Source organism: Sorghum bicolor, chromosome 3, assembly GCF_000003195.3.
Source record: "Sorghum bicolor cultivar BTx623 chromosome 3, Sorghum_bicolor_NCBIv3, whole genome shotgun sequence".
Taxonomy (NCBI): domain Eukaryota; kingdom Viridiplantae; phylum Streptophyta; class Magnoliopsida; order Poales; family Poaceae; genus Sorghum; species Sorghum bicolor.
Window position 1 is genome coordinate 72,269,799 of NC_012872.2, and position 21,672 is coordinate 72,291,470.

The 21,672-nt window shown below is 40.6% G+C and overlaps 2 protein-coding genes across 7 annotated transcripts; both read left to right on the forward strand.

The window, feature by feature from the left end:
- On the forward strand, positions 352–7,294 carry LOC110433926 (mitochondrial thiamine diphosphate carrier 2). 5 transcript variants are annotated; one of them, XR_002451358.1, is made up of 9 exons: positions 365–694; positions 1,851–1,967; positions 2,869–2,980; positions 4,135–4,262; positions 4,927–5,079; positions 5,241–5,390; positions 6,307–6,503; positions 6,617–6,693; positions 6,898–7,294. XR_002451358.1 is itself a non-coding variant. In XM_021457060.1 (8 exons), exons 1-8 carry the CDS (start codon positions 569–571, stop codon positions 6,923–6,925), a joined length of 1,011 nt encoding a protein of 336 aa, XP_021312735.1. In that variant the 5' UTR covers positions 352–568; the 3' UTR covers positions 6,926–7,294. The 5 variants fall into 5 exon arrangements, 3 of the variants coding, with proteins under 3 accessions (XP_021312735.1, XP_021312736.1, XP_021312737.1); XM_021457060.1 differs by lacking the exon at positions 6,617–6,693 and having other exon boundaries at positions 352–694; XR_002451357.1 differs by having other exon boundaries at positions 6,307–6,693.
- LOC8059417 (homeobox protein LUMINIDEPENDENS) lies at positions 12,089–21,344 on the forward strand. Of its 2 annotated transcripts, none has more exons than XM_021456405.1 (13): positions 12,089–12,474; positions 13,171–13,198; positions 13,483–13,613; positions 14,228–14,787; positions 14,870–14,963; positions 15,074–15,140; positions 15,841–15,943; positions 16,051–16,102; positions 16,179–16,219; positions 16,343–16,422; positions 16,932–17,375; positions 19,139–19,725; positions 19,804–21,344. In XM_021456405.1, exons 1-13 carry the CDS (start codon positions 12,280–12,282, stop codon positions 20,929–20,931), a joined length of 3,510 nt encoding a protein of 1,169 aa, XP_021312080.1. In that variant the 5' UTR covers positions 12,089–12,279; the 3' UTR covers positions 20,932–21,344. The 2 variants fall into 2 exon arrangements, with proteins under 2 accessions (XP_021312080.1, XP_002456900.1); XM_002456855.2 differs by having other exon boundaries at positions 12,090–12,474; positions 15,047–15,140.

Here is a 21,672-nt window from a genome sequence, read left to right on the forward strand (position 1 = left end):
CTAGGTTAAAAAGATTCATCTCGCCAATTTCGACCAAACTATACAATTAATTTTTATTTTCATATATATTTAATACTCCATGCATACATCTAAAGATTCGATGTGATGAAAAATCTGAAAAATTTTACAAAATTAAAAGCCTAGAACGTGGAACGGAAAGCAAAAAAAAGGTCCCTGTCGGACGAACGCTGCGGCTGCCCGTCTCGAAGTGTCAACCTCTGAGTCCTCGTCCAACGTGGCAACGGCAGCAACATCGAACAAAGTCGGCGGCGCCTCGGCCCTCCTCCGCCCGCGTCTCGTCAAAAAAGGCTATCAAAGCGATCGCGCCGCGCCTCTGCCCCCGGTCGCGCTGAAGGTGAACCGAGCTGCAGACCGACCCGCCCCGGCCGCGCCCACAGCACAGGCCACCACGACGCGTCGACGCGGCGGCCCCCGGCCCCAAGAGCCAAACCGCCTCTTTTTCCAAAAGCCAAACCCACCACCCGTCCACCCTCCCCCATTCTCTCTCTTTCCTTTCTCAGCCCCGTGACCCGTCTCGCCCCTTCTCGCCTAGCCGCCGCCGCCGCCGATGGGCTCTGGGGAGGAGCCGTCGCAGATGCGGAGGGCGCTGGTGGACTCGCTCGCGGGCGCCATCTCTGGGGGCATCTCCCGCACCGTTACCTCCCCCCTCGACGTCATCAAAATCCGCTTCCAGGTCCTCCCCCCTCCCCCCTAACCCCTCTCCTCTCCTCTCCTCCCGTGGTACATTTTCCGGCCGGGCTGTCGCGGTGCTGCTCGCTGGGGCACCACCGCCGTTTATTCGCGAGCTAGGTATCTTAATATTGCTCGGTTGGGATCACCTGGGGAGAATTTCTGAGGGTGTTGGGGGTCTCTCTGGGGAGGCTGTAGGAGCGGGTTTTGTATACTGGAAGCCGTCTGGCTCGTCTGATTCGCGCCGTCTGGCTAATCTGATTCGCGCCTGCATTGCTTACCTGCAGGAATTCGCGGTCTGTGAGTGCCTGCAGCCGTGCTTGTCTGTTTTTATCTGCAAGTTTGAGCGTCGGGTAGCTACTTGGTTCGATCAATTCGGAAATGGATTAGGTATATGTAGTATTTGAAGTCATGGGGTACACATGGATTAACTGATTAACTGCATGGTTTCGTAGCCGTTTCGGCTCTGCGCTAACTGCTAGGCATGATGTCTATTGATTTAGGATGATGTTGCCAGTTTTAGCTTATTTCCTTGTTGTGGTAAGCTTATTATTGTCTGGGCATTCCCTAATATGGTCACCGAACATTTAGGCAGAAATGTTGATGAATTCTACTGAGCTTGGATGGCTGGAAATGTTGTTGGTTTTCTGAAACTAAGGGCAGGGGTTGCTGTTTAGCCTATTAAATTTTGCAACCTCACCTGAAGTGCATTGTAATAAGCTTACCAAATGGCAATATTCATTTGGAATCGTGCTTTTATTATGTGTGACCTTGATAAGAATCTCTTGATGAACCGCTAATATCACTTGCTTAGTTTGCACAAATTGGAGGTTCTCGTTTTCTGCAAATATACCAAAAAATAATTAAAATTTATTTGAGTAGGAGACAGTAAGGTCGGAGTATTGGACTATTATGTGACAGAATACCTGTACTTTTTACTCGACATTATTGCTTTCCCACTAAAATTACATGATAGTATTTTTTTTACTTGATATTATTCATTTCCCACTAAAATTACATCATAGTAATGAAACCAGCACAGATGCCATTGGGCGAAATAAAACCTTTGCCCTTTTAGTACATTGTAATCTTTTACATATTCTATTGGTCAAGGCATATCTGTGTTGGATGTTCAGAGGCTTCTTCATTATTCTCTGCAGGTTCAGTTAGAACCCACAACCTCGTGGGGCATTCTTCGAAGGGATGTATATGGACCTTCCAAATACACTGGGCTTCTGCAAGCAACCAAAGACATTCTCAGAGAGGAAGGTTTACCGGTATCTGCCTTGCCTTGAACACTTATTGGCTTATGCCATATTGAGCTATTAAGAAACAGACTAGTACAGATACTGTTGCTCTTGCACTTGCATACCTCTATATAATAGGCTAAAGTAAACAGCATTGCACAGGATACTGGTATTGTTGCACCCGAACTGTGTTTTCTTACTAGGTAGAGTCCTGCCCTATAGTCTGGAATTGGAAGAATTCTGATTTTCCTTTTAGCAATCCATGTCTATTTGAGCTTTGTTTGGTCAGAAATGCGTTTGGATTTTCCACAACTTTCAGTCTTTCACATTGCCAATCCCATCTACTTGTTAGACATTGTTAGGTGGCTTTTCATCTAGACATGGACATATTGATATTTCAGAACTCAATGAAGCTTGGCTTTTCATCACTTATTTATGTTCTGATGTAGAATACAAATGTTTTCAAATAGTCTAATTGACCGTAGTTGCCATGGCACCGATCAGTCTGACTAATCGTGACTAATTATGACTATGCCATGGCACCGATAAAGCCGACTAGTCGCAGTTAGTCGGACGACTTGATAACCCTGCAGAATAGATACTCATCACGTCCTTATGTCACACCTATAATGATATTTACGTTTTACTCCTGAAATCAATGATGCTAAAACCATGATGTTATATTTACGCCTGTAAAGAAGATGCCATGTAATGTTAATATATCACATGCAAAATAAGTGAGGAGTTACTCAAGAAGGAAAGAAAGCATAGCCGTCACCTATGCTACACTATAGCTTTGCATCCATCTAGTCTTTGCTCTGTTTCTTGCCTTTCTTGTGATCTGTGATAAGTGAGGTGTTTCTTGCCTTTCTCACTATTAGTATATTAATCTGCATATATGTTCTTACTGTGCAAGATTGTTAAATTTCAGGGATTTTGGAGAGGAAATGTACCGGCTCTGATGATGTATATGCCATATACAGCTATACAATTCACTGTTTTACACAAACTAAAAACATTTGCTTCTGGTTCATCTAGAACAGGTATCTTGTCTGCATAAGGCACCCATACAACTTCATTTGTTGCTTTATACTGTATCAGTTGCAAGTTGTAACAGTCATTCCCCACACCTTATGATAAGGCTCGCAGTAGTTTTCTTTCTTCTAGTGACTGCGTTCTGTGGCAAAACATGCTAAATCTTATTAGCTGCACATTATATCATTAGTGCCAGAACGTGTGCCACCATAGAGGAAAAAAGTACACCTAAGCTTAACCATGGTGCTCCTTCAACGTTCAGTTGCTTCCGTTACTTCAGTTTCAATGATTGTGCCATTTTTTTTTTCATTCTAGGTGTTCTCAGGGGCCTATTTTCATTTTTTTGTTTTGTTCTGACAAAATGGCAGTTATTTAGCTCTTTCGTGGCATTCTCTAGGATTGTCCCATATTCCACCTTTTGGATCTTTGGCGATTTCTTTATTTATTTATGATTAAACCATGGATTATTTTGTACTCCCTCTGTCCATGAATAGAAGGCGTAACTAATTTTCTGATTAGTCCGGGAATAGAAGGCGGCCGAGTCTTGGCATCTGTTCACACAAGCATGCAACATTTAGTGCGGCATCCCTAATCTCCTCGGCGCTTTATTCATGGGTACATGCAACATTGCTTTTGCGCGGAAGAACCAATGGGCTGGCAGTTGCTGCATTCAGGCATGTGTAACATCTAATTAATTAGGCATGGAGCTGAAACGCTCTCCTAGGAAGCTGCAGCAATTAACTCGTTTATTGGTCTTTGTGACAAAGGAGTTACACCTTCTATTCACGGACGGAGGGAGTAGTACACAACTAACTTTGGAATTGTTGGCTCATGTATTAAACTGTTGACTTCCATAGGAGTAGTGTTTTGATGTGGTTGCGTCCATTATAGAAGTTGACAATGCCATGACCATAACCTATTTTAACTTAAATGGCAGTTGTTCAGATCAGTGGTGTACTGGTGTGCACAATTTGGTGTTAGTTGAATGATTTGAACATTTCCCCAATGTCTTCTCTTTATAACTGATGCTTTTTGAATATGGTACCATCAAAGTTATTTAGCTGCTGTAACTCATCATTTATATTGTTCAAAATTAAAGAACTATTATGAGTATATGCATCTCTACAATCTTATTTGATCCATTGGTCTTTTTCTCTCTCAGAGGATCATTTGCATTTGAGCCCTTACTTATCCTATGTGAGTGGAGCTCTAGCAGGATGTGCAGCAACTATAGGGTCATATCCATTTGACCTTCTGAGGACTATTCTTGCATCGCAGGGTGAACCAAAGGTAAGTCTGATACTACCTTTCACCTACAAATCTTTTTTTTTTTTTGGGGGGGGGGGGGGGGAGGGGACACTTGTGGTTAATTGATTGGAGTGATGAGCACTTTAGGGTTAGAGGCAAGTGTGTGTCTGTGGGATTTCAGCAGGAAGGGAATCAGGAAATTTGTTGCTCCAACACCCACTATTTCAAAATTCAAACCAATAGAGGGGCAGTAATTCGAAGGTTATTGCTGTCGGCTGTCTTAAGATGAATGGATGCATCTCGACCCTGCATAATTACTTAAACAGTTAAAGTAGTGTCTTATCAATTTCCCGTCCCCTTTGCCAAGCAAGGTGCTGGGCTTTAAATTGAACTTTCTACGCCCTGTCTCACGAATAAATTATAAACTTGTTCTTTAGTTATGATTCTGTTAGCTTGGTTTCGGAACTGCTCATGTTCTTAAAGACCTGATGTTTTAATTTTGGGGCTGATGTAGTTCCTGGAGATTTTGTCCCGTCACTGCAAATATTTGAAAATACTATGTATTAAATTAATTTGCTCCTTATTAATGGATGCAATTCTGTTTTGCGATTTTCTTCTACCATTTCATGTCAGTGTTTTACTGTTTTCAGCACTTCTGATGCCACACAGGGTTTGTTGATTCAGAGAGCTGTACTTTTTTCTGTAGGTTTACCCCAACATGAGATCTGCATTTGTTGATATAATTAAAACTCGTGGTGTTCAAGGGCTTTATTCTGGTCTATCTCCAACTCTTGTGGAAATCATACCATATGCCGGTTTGCAGTTCGGTTCATACGACACTTTCAAACGTTCGATGATGGTAATGACATTAAACTCAGTTTTTGCATATTGCATACTGCATACTTATATTATATAAGTAGAGAGTTCCTTCTATGTTGAATACATGCTTGTCAAGAATACCAAATACTTCTATGAATGCTGGTGAAATTTAGTCTCCTGACTGTATTTTCTGCCATGCAGACATGGAACAGATATAAATATTCACATCTTAACTTAGGAAGCGAGGATGATTCAGTATCAAGTTTCCAGCTATTTCTTTGTGGGTTTGCAGCTGGGACATTTTCAAAGGCTGCATGCCATCCACTTGATGTTGTAAAGAAAAGGTTCCAGGTGATTTTCTTGTCTTGAAAGCAACTGATGATTACCTCCAGTTGCTTTGTGGTATTTAGATATAGGAAAATAACTTAAGACTGCATAGCTTTTAGGCAGTCACTGACTCACTGTGGTTTATCATTCTATGGTTGTCTGTCTGTTGTAGCTACTTATAGGAGTATAAAGTCCTTTTCTATATGCACTCATGTACTGTATATTGCCCCCATGGGGCTATTATTCAACACAAGTGCTAAAAAAGGACTCTACTAACATATACATAAAGGACTCTATACTCCTAACACACCATAGTCCACCAGGCCAGTTACCATTTCCTAATTAACTATAAAGGCAGTTGCAGGATATACCGTTTCTTTACTAAATTAATTAGGGATATACCGTTTCTTTACTAAAATAGCTAGTCCTTTCTGGCTTAAAACAAAACAAAAACTTTTCATGCACCCTCCAAATTAGATAAACTCATTACTGGTATTTGGATTTGGATCTTCTCTCTTTGTCATGCCAAACATTGCAACTTCAACCTTGACCCAGGATGAAGTTGGACCACTTTTCTTTTTTTAATTCCTTGCGCGAATTTGTGTATGTTATAAACTATGGTCTTGTCCTCCAGTCATTTATGTCACTGTGTGAAATTTATTTGTATAGAATATCTGCACCTTTTCGAGTTAATAGTAGTCTCTTTTGTTCACTGGGTATGTTTTGTGTCAGTATGTTTTTGCTGAATTACTGAAGACATTTGTTTCCATACCGTTATATTTGCTTGTCTTGGGTGCAAATGCTCATTTAGGTTGGCAATGAATTACTTGAGAATGAGTCAATGGATCATGATAGATTTCTTCATGCCTTATGTTATACTCTGTATTTATCTTGAGATTGCTAGTGATGAGATGATCAGGTTTCCTCGGTCATAATGCAGATTGAAGGACTAAAACGCCATCCAAGGTATGGAGCTCGAATTGAGAGCAGCACATACAAGGGCATGTACCATGCCTTAAAGGAGATTGTCGCAAAGGAGGGATTTGGAGGCCTTTATAAGGGCCTTTTCCCCTCTTTGGTGAAATCGGCCCCAGCTGGTGCTGTGACATTTGTGGCATATGAATACATCTCAGACTGGTTAGAGTCGAAACTGATGTGAAAATCTTCAATGCAGTAATACTTTGTCCCCATTTTTTTTCTTTTACTGTCCATATTCTTTCTCCATGCTGTTGTACACTTGTGTCTGGAAGAGGCTGCAGTTCCATTGGATCTTGCAGTCCATACGAGGTTTGGGAGCCTGCTAAAATCAACTGGATGATTCATGCTCGTAAGCTCCTCTCATGGGTTTTGGCAAATCATTAGAACAGAAATTGGCAATCGAGTTGATCAACTGAAGATTTGCATTTCTAGATGTCTACGCACTGAGGCCTACCTTTTCTTCAAACCTGAAGTTTTATGTTTTTTGTTCTTGTTGTTGTGTGCATGCTAGTTCGCGTTCAAAGGAGTGATAGAACCTGAAACTGATTTGCAGGATAGGGAGCAAGGCAGGAGTTGAGTGAATTCTTGTTGGATCATGGAGCTGTCAGGATACCATGACGAAAACTTTTGCACAGCCTGGACATGGATGGTGTCCAGCCGTCCAGGTCAATCGTGAAGTGCATACAATTCCTAGAGATCTGATACATGTAAAGCCTTACATAGAAAAGAGCTGTTTTGTCATTTCTTATTCTTTACCCCAATTGCCTAATGTGGTGGTAGGGCATTCGTTGCCGTGTAAAACAAGGCTGAGTAAAACTAACATAGTGATCGTGACACATCACTCATGACGAAAGTCAAAAGCAGCCGGCAGTTTTGTTGGGATCGTGTTACGAATCTTTTTTCGACTGTGGTCATGTTTACCACAAAGATGGCAGTCGTAGTTCATCCAACCATTTGTTGCCGGACCTTTGGGGTCATGGATGGCACATGGCAGTTGCATTGTAGGCTATACGCTTTCCGAACGCATTGCCATTTTAGGCCCTGTTTGATACAAATATCTTTGGAGGTTTAGAAAAATACCATGGTTTTGTGGTATACTTTAGTTTTAGAGTGCCATGAAGTATTTAGGTACAACAAATTTTATGGTTTTGAATACCATAGTATTGTTGAAACTGTAGTCCGTTTAGAGTTTTAAAAACTCTACTCTAGACCCCTTTTTTTTTAAACCACAGTTTTGCACATTAAAGTGGCTCTAAAACTATAGTTTCTTGATACTATGGTTTCTTAATACTATAATATTAAAAAAGGTTTTATTTGTGCTAGCAGAAACGTGATGGTTGTTGAACCGAGCTATTCCTTGTCTCGGGGACATCATGTTCTTATCCAGCAGATCGTACTTGGATGTTTGTTTAGCTAAAATTTAGCTTATACTGATGCTGAAATGTCGTGAGAGAAAAATACTGTTTTTCACCAAAAAGTACTCTTGCAGAACAGGGAGTCTTAGCATCTTATTATGCACGTGTCGAGTAGTATGGCTAATCTTGCGTTAGATATCGTCTGAAGTGAAACATTGTGCTGCCTTTGCCTGGCCTGCGAACCGAATGCCCAAGAATAATTGCCCAATCTTTCACGGTACAACAATAAACTGAAATTATTTATCTCTGAACAAGTAAATTTAACGATGATAATATACCAACAAATCTTGTGTTATAATATGCACAAGAAAAATATGAATTATACAGCAGCAGCCCGACGTATTCTCGTACTATATGAATAATATTAATTAATCATTCAAGAATTGCAGGCCAACACAAGATCGCAGCGGCAACCGTGATTAAGAAACCCAGCAATAGGACGAACAAGACTAATGTAGCAGCGTAGTAAGTTAGTAACACGAAGAGGCCAAATAATATTATTTGATATGAAGTACCAACAATAGCAAAGTTGGAGCTTACGTACAATGGATGCAATTCGAACCTTAATAAATCTTTCATCCACGACCATGGCGAACCATGGTCAGAAGAGAGGGAACTCTAAGAATTCCAAGCGACACATTACTAGTGATGTGGGGTTCTCCTATAGCGTTTTAGCACTTAAAATTTAGTATAAACTTTCCCTAGTAAATGTCTCCTAGCGAGGATTTTCTAGTGTTTTGACTAGTGGTAGCGTTTTATTACTAACTAAAAATACTAGAAGAACTCTACTATTTTGGTAGTGTAAGTTGTAGCAGCTCGATCACGTAACAACCTCTGGACTTTCTCGAGTGGCGACTCGACACGAAATAAACTCACAAAAAATCCAATCTCCTCTTCGGAGCACGCAGGCCCTAGGCATATATGGCACGCAGGCCGCCTTGGACTCAGGTCGTTACTCGACCACATGGTGCATACATGTACGTAGCAAACTCAAAGTCCGACTCCACTAAAACCAAAGCCAACGTGACCAGCTAGTAACCCAAACTCAAGCAAAAGACATTAACTAGCTAACTAATAAAATGGCATGGCTATTACTCTTGTAATAGAAAATAATTAAATAATGGGGCCTCTGTGTAAAAACATGTGACCAGTTATGCATCATCACGTTATCTCTATGGCAGGCATGGAACCAAACTGAATGTCATTTGGCTGATAAGCCATGACAGAAAGTACTGCTGACTGATTTGTTGTGAGAGAAAAACACTGCTGAATGGCTGACAGTTTTGACTATAACTTAAGCGAACAAGGCATTGCTTCTTTTCTTGCTTCTTGAGGAGATTAATTTCCATAAAAAATAGTTTGGTCAAAATAACAAGGTTGCAAGATAAATCCGATTCCTTTTTCGTGTGCCGTCGCACATCAGATGAAAATGCACCAAACTTTATCAAAGAAAAATCTTTCATATTGTTGCCAAATAATCATCTGGAGGTGATAAATCAATTGAAGCTGAAATATTAACTTGAGGAGCCATGGGCCCATCAGAAGCAATGAATGTGAGTTCACCGCAAATGTTACATGGCCGTATCTCTTTGGACCTTAGTAAGGCCTTGCTTACTTCCACTCCAAAACCCAAAAAAAATCAAGATTCACTGACACATCAAATTTGTAGATGTATGCATGGAGTATTAAATATAAACGAAAATAAAAACTAATTGCACAGTTTGGTCAGAATTTATGAGACGAATCTTTTGAGCCTAGTTAGTCCATGGTTAGACAAAAATTAACACAAACAAACGAAAGTGCTACAATATCGTGAAATTTTTTTCTTCAGAAACTAAACACGGCCTAAGAATTCCACAGCAAGAAATCTGGCTTTTCTGATAACATTAACTCGCTGCTTCTGTGCTTCGGTCTGTGGCAATGTTTGTTTCGTATTATACTATTGTTCGGATATGGATTCTGGAAGCTGACTTCTAAAAGTTAGGTTATTAGACACTGTGAGATAAACAAGTACTAATGATAAAATTACCATAGTGTCCTCAGTCTTTGTTTTCTTTTGCTTTGCTATGGAAAAGAGAGATGCATGATAGTCTTTTGATATATAGAAGCTGGTTCCTCAACTTAATGATTATGGAATTTAGGTGTCTTTTGATTTCAGAAGGAGCCATACCTAGATTCTAGAAGCTAGCTTCTACAATCATTATGAATCCAAACAGGTGTGTAGTATTACCTCTATCCAAAAAAGGAAAGCAATTCTAGGTGTATTATTGGTTAAATTGTCCAAACTTTGACTAAATATATAGATAAAAATATTAATATTTATGATACCAGATAAGAGTCTTATGAAAATCTATCTCATGTGTTTGTTAAAGAATATCTCATGACAAGTCTAATGATATTTATTTGATATTATAACTTTTTTTTACTTTTCTATACATAGTTAATTAAACTTGAGATATTTTAACTTGGTACTGCCTAAAGAAGAAGCTAGCAAAACCTTGATTACATTTGGATCCAATTAGAATTAAACATAGTCACTAATTCAAGTTTAGTCTTTGATCCTTGGAAGACTTTTGATTGGTTCTTAATCAAGTCCCACCCAAACATATCATGGCCAAATGCACGTCTATTTCATGCTCACATGTGAAAAGCAAGATTTCAACTATAGAGAGATGAAACATGAGACATGGTCCTAAGCTCGCGTTTGGCTTGGACGCGATGCACTGTGTATCTTAAAAAATCTTTCTTAAACTCATTCTTTAAATCATCATCGGAAGAGTTATTTGAATAAAAATCGTTCTTGATATTTTTCCACCCTCCAATAACGTATATATATTTTGTGCACGCTTTAGACAGGTAGCCCCGTTGTCTATATTTGACTAGTGAGAAATTTTAATAGAGGATGACTATATTTGGAGATCTAATTGAAGAATCTCTTCAATAGGAAATTTTCACCAAAATCTCTATTACCAAAAATTTACGATAACTTGTCATTTTATCAATTGTATTGAAAGAATCGAGTCCGAGAGAATCCCAAAAAAATCAGATAAGAGGAAATGGACATGAATATCCCCTTTCTTAACGCCAAATAGCAAAGGGATTTAAACCCCAACGCCAATTTCAAATTATAGTTCACTTTATTTAACTAAGATTTTCAAAAAATATACTAACATCTATAAATTCAAATAATTGCGTATGAAGACATATTTATAAAGGTTTATGAAACTAATTTGATATTGTAAGGTCAAAACTTAGTCAAAGTAAATTTAGAGAAGTTTGACTCAACAAAAAGTTAAAACGATAGTAGCATATCATTTTAAAAATGATAGCACTGACATCGTGGCCCCCACTGCTCAGTATCAGGCGATGACCTCCGAGCACTGTGTTAATTAACAACCCACTAAGGCCAGTCTCAATGCACAGTTTCATGGCACAATTACCAAGACTATAAACTAGGTAACCGAGCCACAAGAGTTTCATGGGGATGAAACTCCTCTCTCATCTGATGAAACTTCTTCATTTAATGACCCTGCCAAGTCAGTAATTTTGCTTATGTAGCATCCTATTTAATGTGCATGACACTCTCATGAAACATGCATTGAGACTTGTCTAAGAGCATCTCTAACAGTTTGGCATTTTTTCTTTGTCATTTGTTGGAGTTTGCCAACTCTAGAAAGCAAATGGAAAGTAGAAAAATAAGACATCTCCAAGAGTTTTGCAAATCTAACTTGCTATTTATCAAAATGTGGACCCAACTGCCGAAAGTTTTCACGCGCGGTCTCGATCCGTTCGCGGGTTTTCTTCGCGCGTTCAGAAAGTCGGCCACCACCTCGCGTTAAGGCAGTCTGCCGCCACTTGCGTTGAGGCGCTTGAAGAGGACCAGAAAGAAGAAGAAGGAGACGAGCCAGCGGAGAAGGCGTGGGAATACCAGCGAGTCCATAAGAGGGCGCCGCAGGAGCGCGGCGCGTATGTCGACGAGCGTGGCGGTCGAGGACCGGAGCGTGGCGTGCGGCAACGCGAGCAGATAGAGGCCGTAGAGCACGAGCAGCGCGGTGGCGAGGCCCGCGTGCGCCATGACGATGTAGAGGGACGCGGCAGATCGGTGTTTGCCAAGTCGCAGATAGACTTGCATAAATGCCAAACCTTCTCTAGAATTTGTCAAGTTTCCAAAAATGCAAAACTAATATGCAAAACTGTTGGAGAAGTGTTTTTTTTTAAATTTTGACAAAAATCAAAAATGCAATGTAAAACTGTTGGAGATGCTCGAGCTAACGGAGGAAGCCAACGAGGGAAAGAGAGAGAGAAAAAAAAACAAAGAAAAACCTCTACCTGTCTCCCACCTCAACTCTTCCCTTTCCATCTCGTCTCCCTCGGGTCCCCATCTCCTTCCTCATCCTCGCGGGCTCGCGGCCCACCTCCAAACCCTAGCCCACCGCCGTGCCGACTCCTCTAGCCAGCCACGACGTCGAATAGGGCAGCGGCGGAGGCGGCAACCTGATGCCCAGCCCCCCGTGGGGGCCATGGAGCTCGTCACCGTCAAGCCCGCGGCCGGAGCTCTCGTCGAGGAGGGCTCCGGGTCCGTGGCCGGCGCGGGCTCGATCCCGGCGATGGTGGCGGCGCAGCAGCAGCTGCTGCACGAACAGGTGGACCAGCTCCAGCGCCTCGTCGTCGCTCAGTGCCGTCTCACCGGCGTCAACCCCCTCGCCCAGGAGATGGTCAGCAATTCCCATCTTCAATCCTTGCCTTGTTCTATTGAGCTTCTCCCATTGATGTGAGCTGGGCAATTTCTAGTGAAGTAGCATGTAAATTGCTTTGGGGATATATGTGCGATTGGGCGTGGGTAAAACCATAGGTTCCTAACGGTGATATATGAGTGGAGTTTGCCGTTCTAATTTTAGGCTGCGCTTCATCATAGTTCCTACATACTGTGGTGCTCCACGGTGGAAACTGGAAAGTTCTTCGTATTCCTGAAACTAGGAATGTTCTTCTAATATTTAGATTATGAATGAATGAATGCTTGTGTTTTATGAAATAAAACTAACAAAAGTCTATTTGTTGACTGCAGCGTTGTTGAAAAAAGCTGTTCTGATCCTTCCTCAGTGCAATTATTAAACCATCATTAACTTCATCATGTTGCTGATTGTGCTGCATACAGCATTGCAATGTTATTGTGTTTTTATGGATTATGAATATTGAAAGAACAAACTTTTGAGTGGATGCTGGATATTTAGGCTGAAGATTGTTGAACAAAACTTTTTCTGCTTCCATGTTTTGCTTGCGCCCCTCTTTCTGTGTCATTAGCTTTCTATAGCGTTCAAACACACTGCATGTCCATGAGCCATCATCACCATTTTGAGCTAAATTATTTTGATTCATCCATTGACTTATGTTGCGTTTGGTTGGTTCTGCAGGCTGCCGGTGCATTGTCTATCAAGATAGGTCAGTTTGTCCACATCAATTGAATTCATATCGGCACAGCATGTGTGGTGGATGTCTTAGCATACAAATATCGATAAAATAGCATGTATGCCATACTGTAGCATAGCTAACATACGATGATATGCTGTTTCTTGAACCTGATTGCTGAAAAACGTCATGAGCTTGCGCTTGAATTCTCCCAGAATCTAAAGTGACTCAAGATTTGATTTTTCTTAGTTTTTGTAATTATTGCATGCTGTTGTAACTTCTAAGCACTATTTAATGTTATAGTTAAAGCTTTGCAGGTAAGAGGCCAAGGGATCTGTTGAATCCAAAAGCAGTTAAGTACATGCAGTCACTTTTTGCCTTGAAGGACACTCTTGGCAAAAGAGAAACCCGAGAACTTAGTTTGCTCTGTGGGGTCACTGTTACGCAGGTCTGCTCCACATCTCAGATGTGATACTTTTTTTGTACTTTGATTTGATTTATTATGCTTTTTTTGTGTGTCCTCACAAACCTGTTTATAACATTTAAAAGATGTCGTCAAAACAATTGGACAGAATCCGTAGAACTGGTTTCAACAGAACTAGGCTTATTTTTTATTTGTAGTCTAGTAAGTGGACTGTATTTTTCTTTCTTCTTTTCCCTTACATTCAAATTAATCACACTGGTTGCTTTTATTCTTACTGTCTGTTATGCAAATGTGCCTCTAGTTGGAATTTAGATGGTTAGGTGGCTCTAGTAGCAATCCTCAGGTCCTGGGTTCAATTCCTTGTGGGAGCGTATTTCAGGCTGGGGTTAAAAAAATCCCCTCGTTTGTCCACACACCAAAGCACAGATCTAAGGTCCGGCCTAGGGTCATGATCGTTCTCACACGGGCTACGGTGCCTCTGTGTATGGATGGGGCAGGGGTTTTGGGGTTTTCTCGACGTGCGTGAGAAGGTCTTAGAAAATGCCAAGTGGGGTTGAGTTTTTTTATACCATGTTTTTTTTTCAATTTTCTTTTATGTACATTTTTCATATAATAACCTGCGTGTTACTAAATGTTAGGTTAGGGAATTCTTTACAATTCAAAAATCACGAGTGAGAAAGTTTGTTCGTCTGTCTCAAGAAAAAGCGCTGAGAATAGAAACACCTAAGGAGCAGGACAATGCATACTCAATAGACTCTGAGCAGATACCATTGGACATAGAGGCACAAGCTGAAGTTATCGAACCTTTGAGCACTTTAGAACCAGTGGTCCTACAGAGCTCTTTGCAACCAACGGATGTCCCTCAGGTCTCTTTGCAATCAATGGCGCTCCAACAAAGCGATCTGCAGCACATGGAAGTCTTCCAAAATACTTTGCATAAAGCAGAGGCTCAACAGAACTTTGCAGCTCCTATGATGCCACCTGGAACAATGGTTATGCAACCAACTGATGCTAAGATTAGCTCAGACTCTGTTCAAAAGGATATTAAGCAAGAGGAAACTCATCCTGGTGTTGAGTCAGAAGATAAGAAGTTCTTGGAAAGTATCTTTGCTCTAATGCAGAAGGAGGAAACATTCTCTGGGCAGGTCAAATTAATGGAATGGATTCTGCAAATAAATAATGCTACAGTTCTTAGTAGGTAAGATATCAGCTCTTTATTACCAACTGAGCTTTCAATGATCGTATTTATACTTGGCTTCACCTTTCCAATAACCATTCAGGTTTGTAACGATGGGTGGTTTGACCATTATGTCAACATGGTTGAGTCAAGCAGCAATTGAAGAGCAGACATCGGTTATCCATGTTATTTTCAAGGTTCTTATGTTTTTCTTTGGTGAACATGTAATGTACTTATGTGGGCGATGTTATTTTTTTTTTGACTCATATTACTGGTGTAGGTGCTGCTCCACCTTCCGTTACATAAGGCTTTACCAGTCCACATGTCAGTTGTTTTGCAAACAATTAATAGGTTGCGGTTTTATAGAACACAAGGTGTGTATAAATCACCACAAGGCTTCTCTATTTTGCGCATACTTATTGGATGGTGGTATATTACTTTACTCTTATTTGGAAACTTGATCTTGATAAAATGTTGTTTTGGACCCTTTGCAAATGATATTTTGAATTAGTGATTTGAAATCTTTGATCCCATTGAGTTGATGAAATAGGAACTCTGCTGAGACTGAGAGCACCTTAAGGTTGTGATAGTTGGGTCTTTTTTTATTATAATAAAGTGGCAAAAACTCACTGTTTTGATTGCTTTGTTCTGATTCACTTCTCCAGTTTGCTATCGATGAGATGCCATTTCCCATCAGAATTTTATCTGAAGCATCTGTTCTAGCATTTATTTGCATTTCATATTCCACACTAAAGTTGTGTTAAGGCCATGTTTAGTGAAGGAAAAAATTTCGCGACACTGTAGCACTTTCGTTTGTTTGTGGTAATTATTGTCCAACCATGGACTAACTAGGCTCAAAAGATTCGTCTCGTCAATTCCGACCAAACTGTGCAATTAGTTTTTATTTTCGTCTATATTTAATACTCGATGCATGCGTCTAAAGATTCGATGTGATGGGGAATCTTGAAAAAATTTGGGTTTTGGGGTAGAAGTAAACAAGGCCTAAGTTATGCACGTATAGATGATTCTTTTTCTTTGGCCTGGTTATTATAACTTATCTGATTCCAAAATCAGACATATCGAGCAGGGCTAGGAACCTCTTATCCAGATTGAGCAAAGTGCTTGTAAGGATTCAAGCATTGAAGCAACCTCAGAAGGACTCGATATGTAAACAAAGGTGAATTTTCCTTTCTAACACTGATACTGCAGTGCTGTCACTCCCTGTTGTCTATTTCTACCTTTTGCTTGAAGGAGCAAATTATAGTTTTATATTTTCTTTTGCAGGATAAGTGAAATTCTCCGTGACGAGTCTTGGAAATCTGAAGTTGATATTACCGTAAGCATCTAAGTGATACCATGTATGTCAGCAGATTAGCTTTACTTTGCAAGTTTAACTTTTGTGCTCTTACCAGGAGAAGATACTTGCCTTGGCTGATGGTGCTAATGAGAGCAGGTACTTTTACTATATGGTCTCTGCATTGAGCATGATTGAATTGCAGTAGAGCGAAATGATGTACCTAACATCCATTTGACTAATATAATTGTATTTTGACCTTGTTTCTGTGTCATTGTGCAGAAAGCCTGAGCCCAAAAAAACACCAATGCTTCTCACTGCTTCTGCTGACGAGACAAATAAAAGGAGTTCTGTGCAGACAAGTATCCTTTACCTAAATATAGATTCACCTCTATACATAATTTTATTTCTCTTTTTTTTAATGAAATGAAATATGGTCATCTAATACCATTCCATGTATATAGGCTATTAAAGAATATATTTATTTCATCTACAGCTTCCAAGCATGTACAATTTTATGTCTTTATGGTAGTTATCCAAAGCAAATAACTTGCATCTGTATTATTCTGCACTAATATCTTGGTGGATTTTAATAGTAGCTTGGCAGTGGTTTCACCTTTTATACAAAAGAACCATTTAGGTAAACGGAATTGCTTAAATTTCTGAGATGTTTGTGTTTAGTTGATAAGGATTTTGCTAAATTGAATTATTGTATATTCTGTAAGGATTCTAGGTCAGGCTATGTTTTTTTAGTTATTATTTATTGCTTGTGAAGAATGGTAAAAAGCCTGTTGATTTGTTCATTTATTATTTCTCTTGGTATTTACCGTAGCTCAAACTGCCTGAGCGTATTTCCTTATCTGATCTCCAGAATCCAAACAAAAAAGGAAAGTTCTACTTGTGGAACATCCAAATAAGAAAGTTGCAGGGAAGAATGCTAATTCTGTCAGGAACACATCTACAAACAATAGCAGGCCATTATCTGCAGATGATATTCAAAAAGCAAAGATGCGTGCCATGTTCATGCAGGAGAAGTATGGCAAAGTTGACACAAATAAAGCGAGTGATAAACCACAAGCAATGGAAACACCGAAAAGAGCTGGATTAGTAAATTCAAATGCATCACCTATGCCCATAAGTCCACGTACATCAGCTGCACGACCTGTTGATCCAAGCCCATCTACTTCTAAACAAAGCACAGATTCTCAGCCTGATAATAGAGAAATCTCAGGTGGTTTGAAGTTAGACATAGGTTCTAAAACTAATGTTATAGAGAAGTTGGATTCCAAGAGAGTTCTTTGGCAAATACCACCAGGTATATTTTTGCTTTGTGCTCCTCCATTTCCCATTCTTTTGAATGTTGAATAGTTCTGAGCTGCTTATTGGACAATGAGAATCAACAAAAGTTGTGCAGAAGTTCAAGAACTACGTATGCTGTCACCAGTGCAAGCCTCTGAAGTGTTTACATTAGGCACCGTTCTCCAAATCAGCATGTTGATCCAGCTTCAGTCAAAATGAAAGCCAAATACCCCCAAATCCTGCATGTGTTGTATATTCCCTAATTCTATATACAACTCGACTAAGAAATTTAGTGGCTCTCCTGCGTCGTTTGGGAAAAAAATATTGACATTTAACTATCGTATCTGATCCTAAAAAATTGGTAATGGAACAATTTTTCTGAAGGGTCGGTTGGCTGTAGGCAGCCATCCATATCATGTAGAACTATGAGTTCGTTATCGGCAGTGCAGTTTTGAGAAATGGCACGAGAGACTAGCAACCACGGTTATGCACTGTGTACTGTATCCTGAAACAAGGATCTATCCTGTGTGTCGAATCAGTTTATTGCTCTTATTGTCAAGTTGGAAGGTTTGCAAGCCCATAGCTATTGTACACTGTCCAATGCTATACAGTGTTTTTTCCCCTGCATTTGCAGATATAAGCATAACAATGACTTAGCACTTGTACTCCCTCTTCTTTTTGTAAGGGGTGGTTTGACCTGGCAGGCTGGCACAGTCTCTAACACACTTTGATTATTGACATCTTATCAATCGTAATGGTCATGATTATGAATTTAAAATCATACAAAAGCATTGTTAAATATGAATTCAGTGGTACCCAAATATGCTTGGTATAAGTATAATCTACAAATTCTTCGATTAAGTGTTAGTCAGAAGGTGAACAAGTTTGAATCTTGGGTTGCATGCACACCTTACAAAAAGAAAAGAAAGGATGGCCCTTTTATACATAAATTGTTCAATTAAATAGCACCTAATATTCCTCCATGTACACCCAACATTTGAGCGGGTTCGATAAATTTTAGTAAAAAGGTGAAATACTAATCCAGTAACTTTTTATTCACCAAAGAACACCTGCAATTTCCTCCATGAACATCACACCATTTTAATTTCATTTGCTCAAAAAACCTTGACGAGGTGGGCTCTGCTTGATTAATTCATATAAAATGCGTTCCTGAGAATTGTGTTCAAATTCATTTTCTGGGAGTTAGCAGATGGAAAGGTCTGCAATCCTTACTACTTATATTAGATGCTGAGTACATTGGAGATATGTTGTGTACCAAATGTTGTAATTACTTGTTGGACTAGCAAGTTTAATGTTGATTCCATGGATTGCCATATTTCCTTGTTTCTGTATCAGTGTGCTTGTAGTTTATGTATTTGGCCTGGGGCTATAGTTGCATAATTTGTGGTAGGCCTATTTATTTATAACATCTTATCTGAATCTTTCAGTGGTCTTTCTCGGATCCTCGTTTATTACTAGTGAAGCTCTGTGATGTCTGCTACTGTTGATTCGACTATCATAGAGACATGATTTCGAAATACAGAACTTGCAAAGCCCATTACAGAGAAGCTTGGAATCCTTGTTATACAAAACCAGCTTTAGGAAGCTATTTGCTAACTATTGTGATCATGAGAACACTAATATGTTACCTATTGCAGTATTTTTAAAGTTTTAGCTTTTGTAACTTGCTATGTTCTTTTTGGAGATTTGCCAAGAGGTTGACTTCCACAACATTGGCTTTTTTTATCATTATTTGAAATCTATTGCCTCTTGTTGCAGCGGTATGGATTGACCCCTCATGGAGTGTAGGAGCTGGTGACAACAGCAAGGAGGTCGAGGTTCAAACACAGAGAAACCGACGTGAAAAGGAAACCTTTTATGCAAGTCAGAAGGATATCCCAACAAATCCAAAGGATCCATGGGATCTGGAAATGGACTTTGATGACAGCCTGACCCCAGAAATTCCAATTGACCAGACGCCAGATGTTGACGCTATGGAAACAGATAGTGTTCGTGCAGCACCTATTGCTGTGGCTCCTGTTAAGGACAAGCAGATTGAATCTACATCATCAACATCAGGTGCAGTTGCTGATGGTGCAGGTGCTGATACTGATTATGAATTGCTTACGGTGCTACTCAAGAATCCGGAGCTTGTTTTTGCATTAACATCTAATAACAAAGGGGAGAACATGCCTAACGAACAGACCATTGCCCTTCTGGATACACTGAAGCAGACTGGCCTTAGCCTTTCAGAGCTTGTTAACAGTCTGGGGAATGGTGCTGGGTTTCCGAAAGAGCCAGAGCCAGAGGCAGAACCTCTTCCTGCTTCCCTTCCATCACCAACTCCACCAGACCGTACATCAATGGTTTGTCTGCTTGCTTGTCCATGTTATTATCCAGTGTTTATTCCGTCTTCTGTTATTCATGTGATGTTTCTTTGGCAGGCTGTCTGGAGACCAGAAAACCCAATGCAGGTTATGGCTCCAAACTTGCAGCAGCCATGTTTGTCAAGCCGGGGGAATACACCTCCTATTGCAAATGCCATGCAGCAAAGCTTCTCAAATGTTGTCAGTTCGTTACCCTCACAACTTTATGCTTCAGTTTCGGTTTTGCCGGCACAGATTCAAGCTAACACCCCATCTCTACCACAGTTGGCGGTCTCTGTAAATCCGCCAATTCGACATGTTTCCCCTGTGAATAACCATCCGAATAGAGCTTTAGTACATCAGCATAATCAGCAATACGCTTTGTTATCTGATCCTGTTGCCACACCCTTGCATCAACAAGCAGCGGTGAGCAAATCAACCCATGGAGTCCAGAGTATCCCGAACCCTGCTGTAGCACGTTCGTCAGTGCCTGAGCCTAATGCATCTTACACAACACTCCCTTGGCAATCTAGTGCTGCTGACATCATCCACACTGGACGAAATGCAGCGACTGATCCATGGGCAGCCCGCACAACTAACTCCTATAATACTGCATCAGCAAACACAGTGCCGTTTGCTAACCAGAATGCTTACGGTGATCAAAGCTCGCACACTGCATACAATTCTTATGGTTCTGCGGCAGTCTCGTCCCATTCTGTTCTGCCAGGGCACGGACATGACAGAAATGGCTACAGCCGACCTACAGTGTCAGAGTACCAATCGTTGATGGTGCAGGACAGCCACCGGAGACACTCGAGGTCACCTGATCCTGGCGTGGTCCGGGACTATGGCGGCACACAAGGTTATAATCAGCAGTCTCGAACGCATTGGAGTGCAGGGCAAGGGCAACAGAGCTACAATCCTGAGCCCTCAAGGCAATGGAGTTCTTCCCAGGCACACCAGGGCTACACACCTGCCGAGTCCTCGAGGCAGTGGAGTACCGCGCATCAGAGCTACACTCCTGAGCCATCGAGGCAGCGGAGCTCTGAACGTCAGGGCTACAATGTTGAGCCCTCGAGGTCTTGGAGTTCCGGCCAGCAGGGCCAGAATCCGGAGGCATCCAGACAATGGAACCGGGGAAAGCAAGATCCTTACTACAATCCCAGTGATGGTCGAAGATCATACGATCAGCACCGGAGGAGATAACAAAAGCTGTATACTACATTAGCTAGAATCCTGGAGGGAGGCGGTCGGTTCTTGGGAGGGTTTCTTTCATTTGATTTGATGTGAGGCCGGTTATTCGTTACATTGGGCTTTGTGATTGCACAAAGGCCATTGAGAAAAGCTATAGATCATGTACCAATCTAGTTTTGTCTCAAAATGAAAAAAAAATGTATCCATCTAGCATTCTAGCTGGAGAGGGGAAAGAAGAAAAATGAATGAATGAATAGCTCAGAAAGAGATAAGAGGCACCGGCTCGATTTAATTGCAGTCTTGAATGCTAAATCGAACGATTGGTCAACTTTCGTCTGTACTCGTGTTGTCCACTCAAGGTCTGTAAAAGTATTATTCGTTGACTTATTGTAAAAAAAAAAAACACTGTTGAATGACCGAGGAAACTCTATGGCCGCCACTTACACTTTGCAGCCGATGGATGCATCGGTGGTTTCGATTTCTTCCAGGGAAAAAAATGGCGCAGAAATATCTTCGAAAAGCGCGAGGGCAGAAATATCGTCGAAAAGCATGAGTTGGGTCACTGTTGCTTTCTGCTAGATGCTCTCACGTGAAAAGGGAAAAAAAATCTGAACGAAATAGTTGACCGTTAAAAATTGACCGGTACGATACGTCGTGGAATGTGTGGAGGTCAAATTTTTTTAATAGAAAATATATGTAATATTTATATTTCTAGATAAGTTTATTATAAAAATATATTCAGCGATCTATTTA

Excerpts from the sequence above, each read along its gene's own strand:
- LOC110433926 (XM_021457060.1), top strand. The coding sequence starts at position 569 with ATGGGCTCTGGGGAGGAGCCGTCGCAGATGCGGAGGGCGCTGGTGGAC. Across the intron at positions 2,981-4,134 it reads TTCTGGTTCATCTAGAACAG|AGGATCATTTGCATTTGAGC; the intron begins GTATCTTGTCTG and ends TTTCTCTCTCAG. Across the intron at positions 4,263-4,926 it reads CATCGCAGGGTGAACCAAAG|GTTTACCCCAACATGAGATC; the intron begins GTAAGTCTGATA and ends TTTTTTCTGTAG.
- LOC8059417 (XM_002456855.2), top strand. The coding sequence starts at position 12,280 with ATGGAGCTCGTCACCGTCAAGCCCGCGGCCGGAGCTCTCGTCGAGGAG. Across the intron at positions 16,103-16,178 it reads AATCTGAAGTTGATATTACC|GAGAAGATACTTGCCTTGGC; the intron begins GTAAGCATCTAA and ends TGCTCTTACCAG. Across the intron at positions 16,220-16,342 it reads GATGGTGCTAATGAGAGCAG|AAAGCCTGAGCCCAAAAAAA; the intron begins GTACTTTTACTA and ends GTCATTGTGCAG.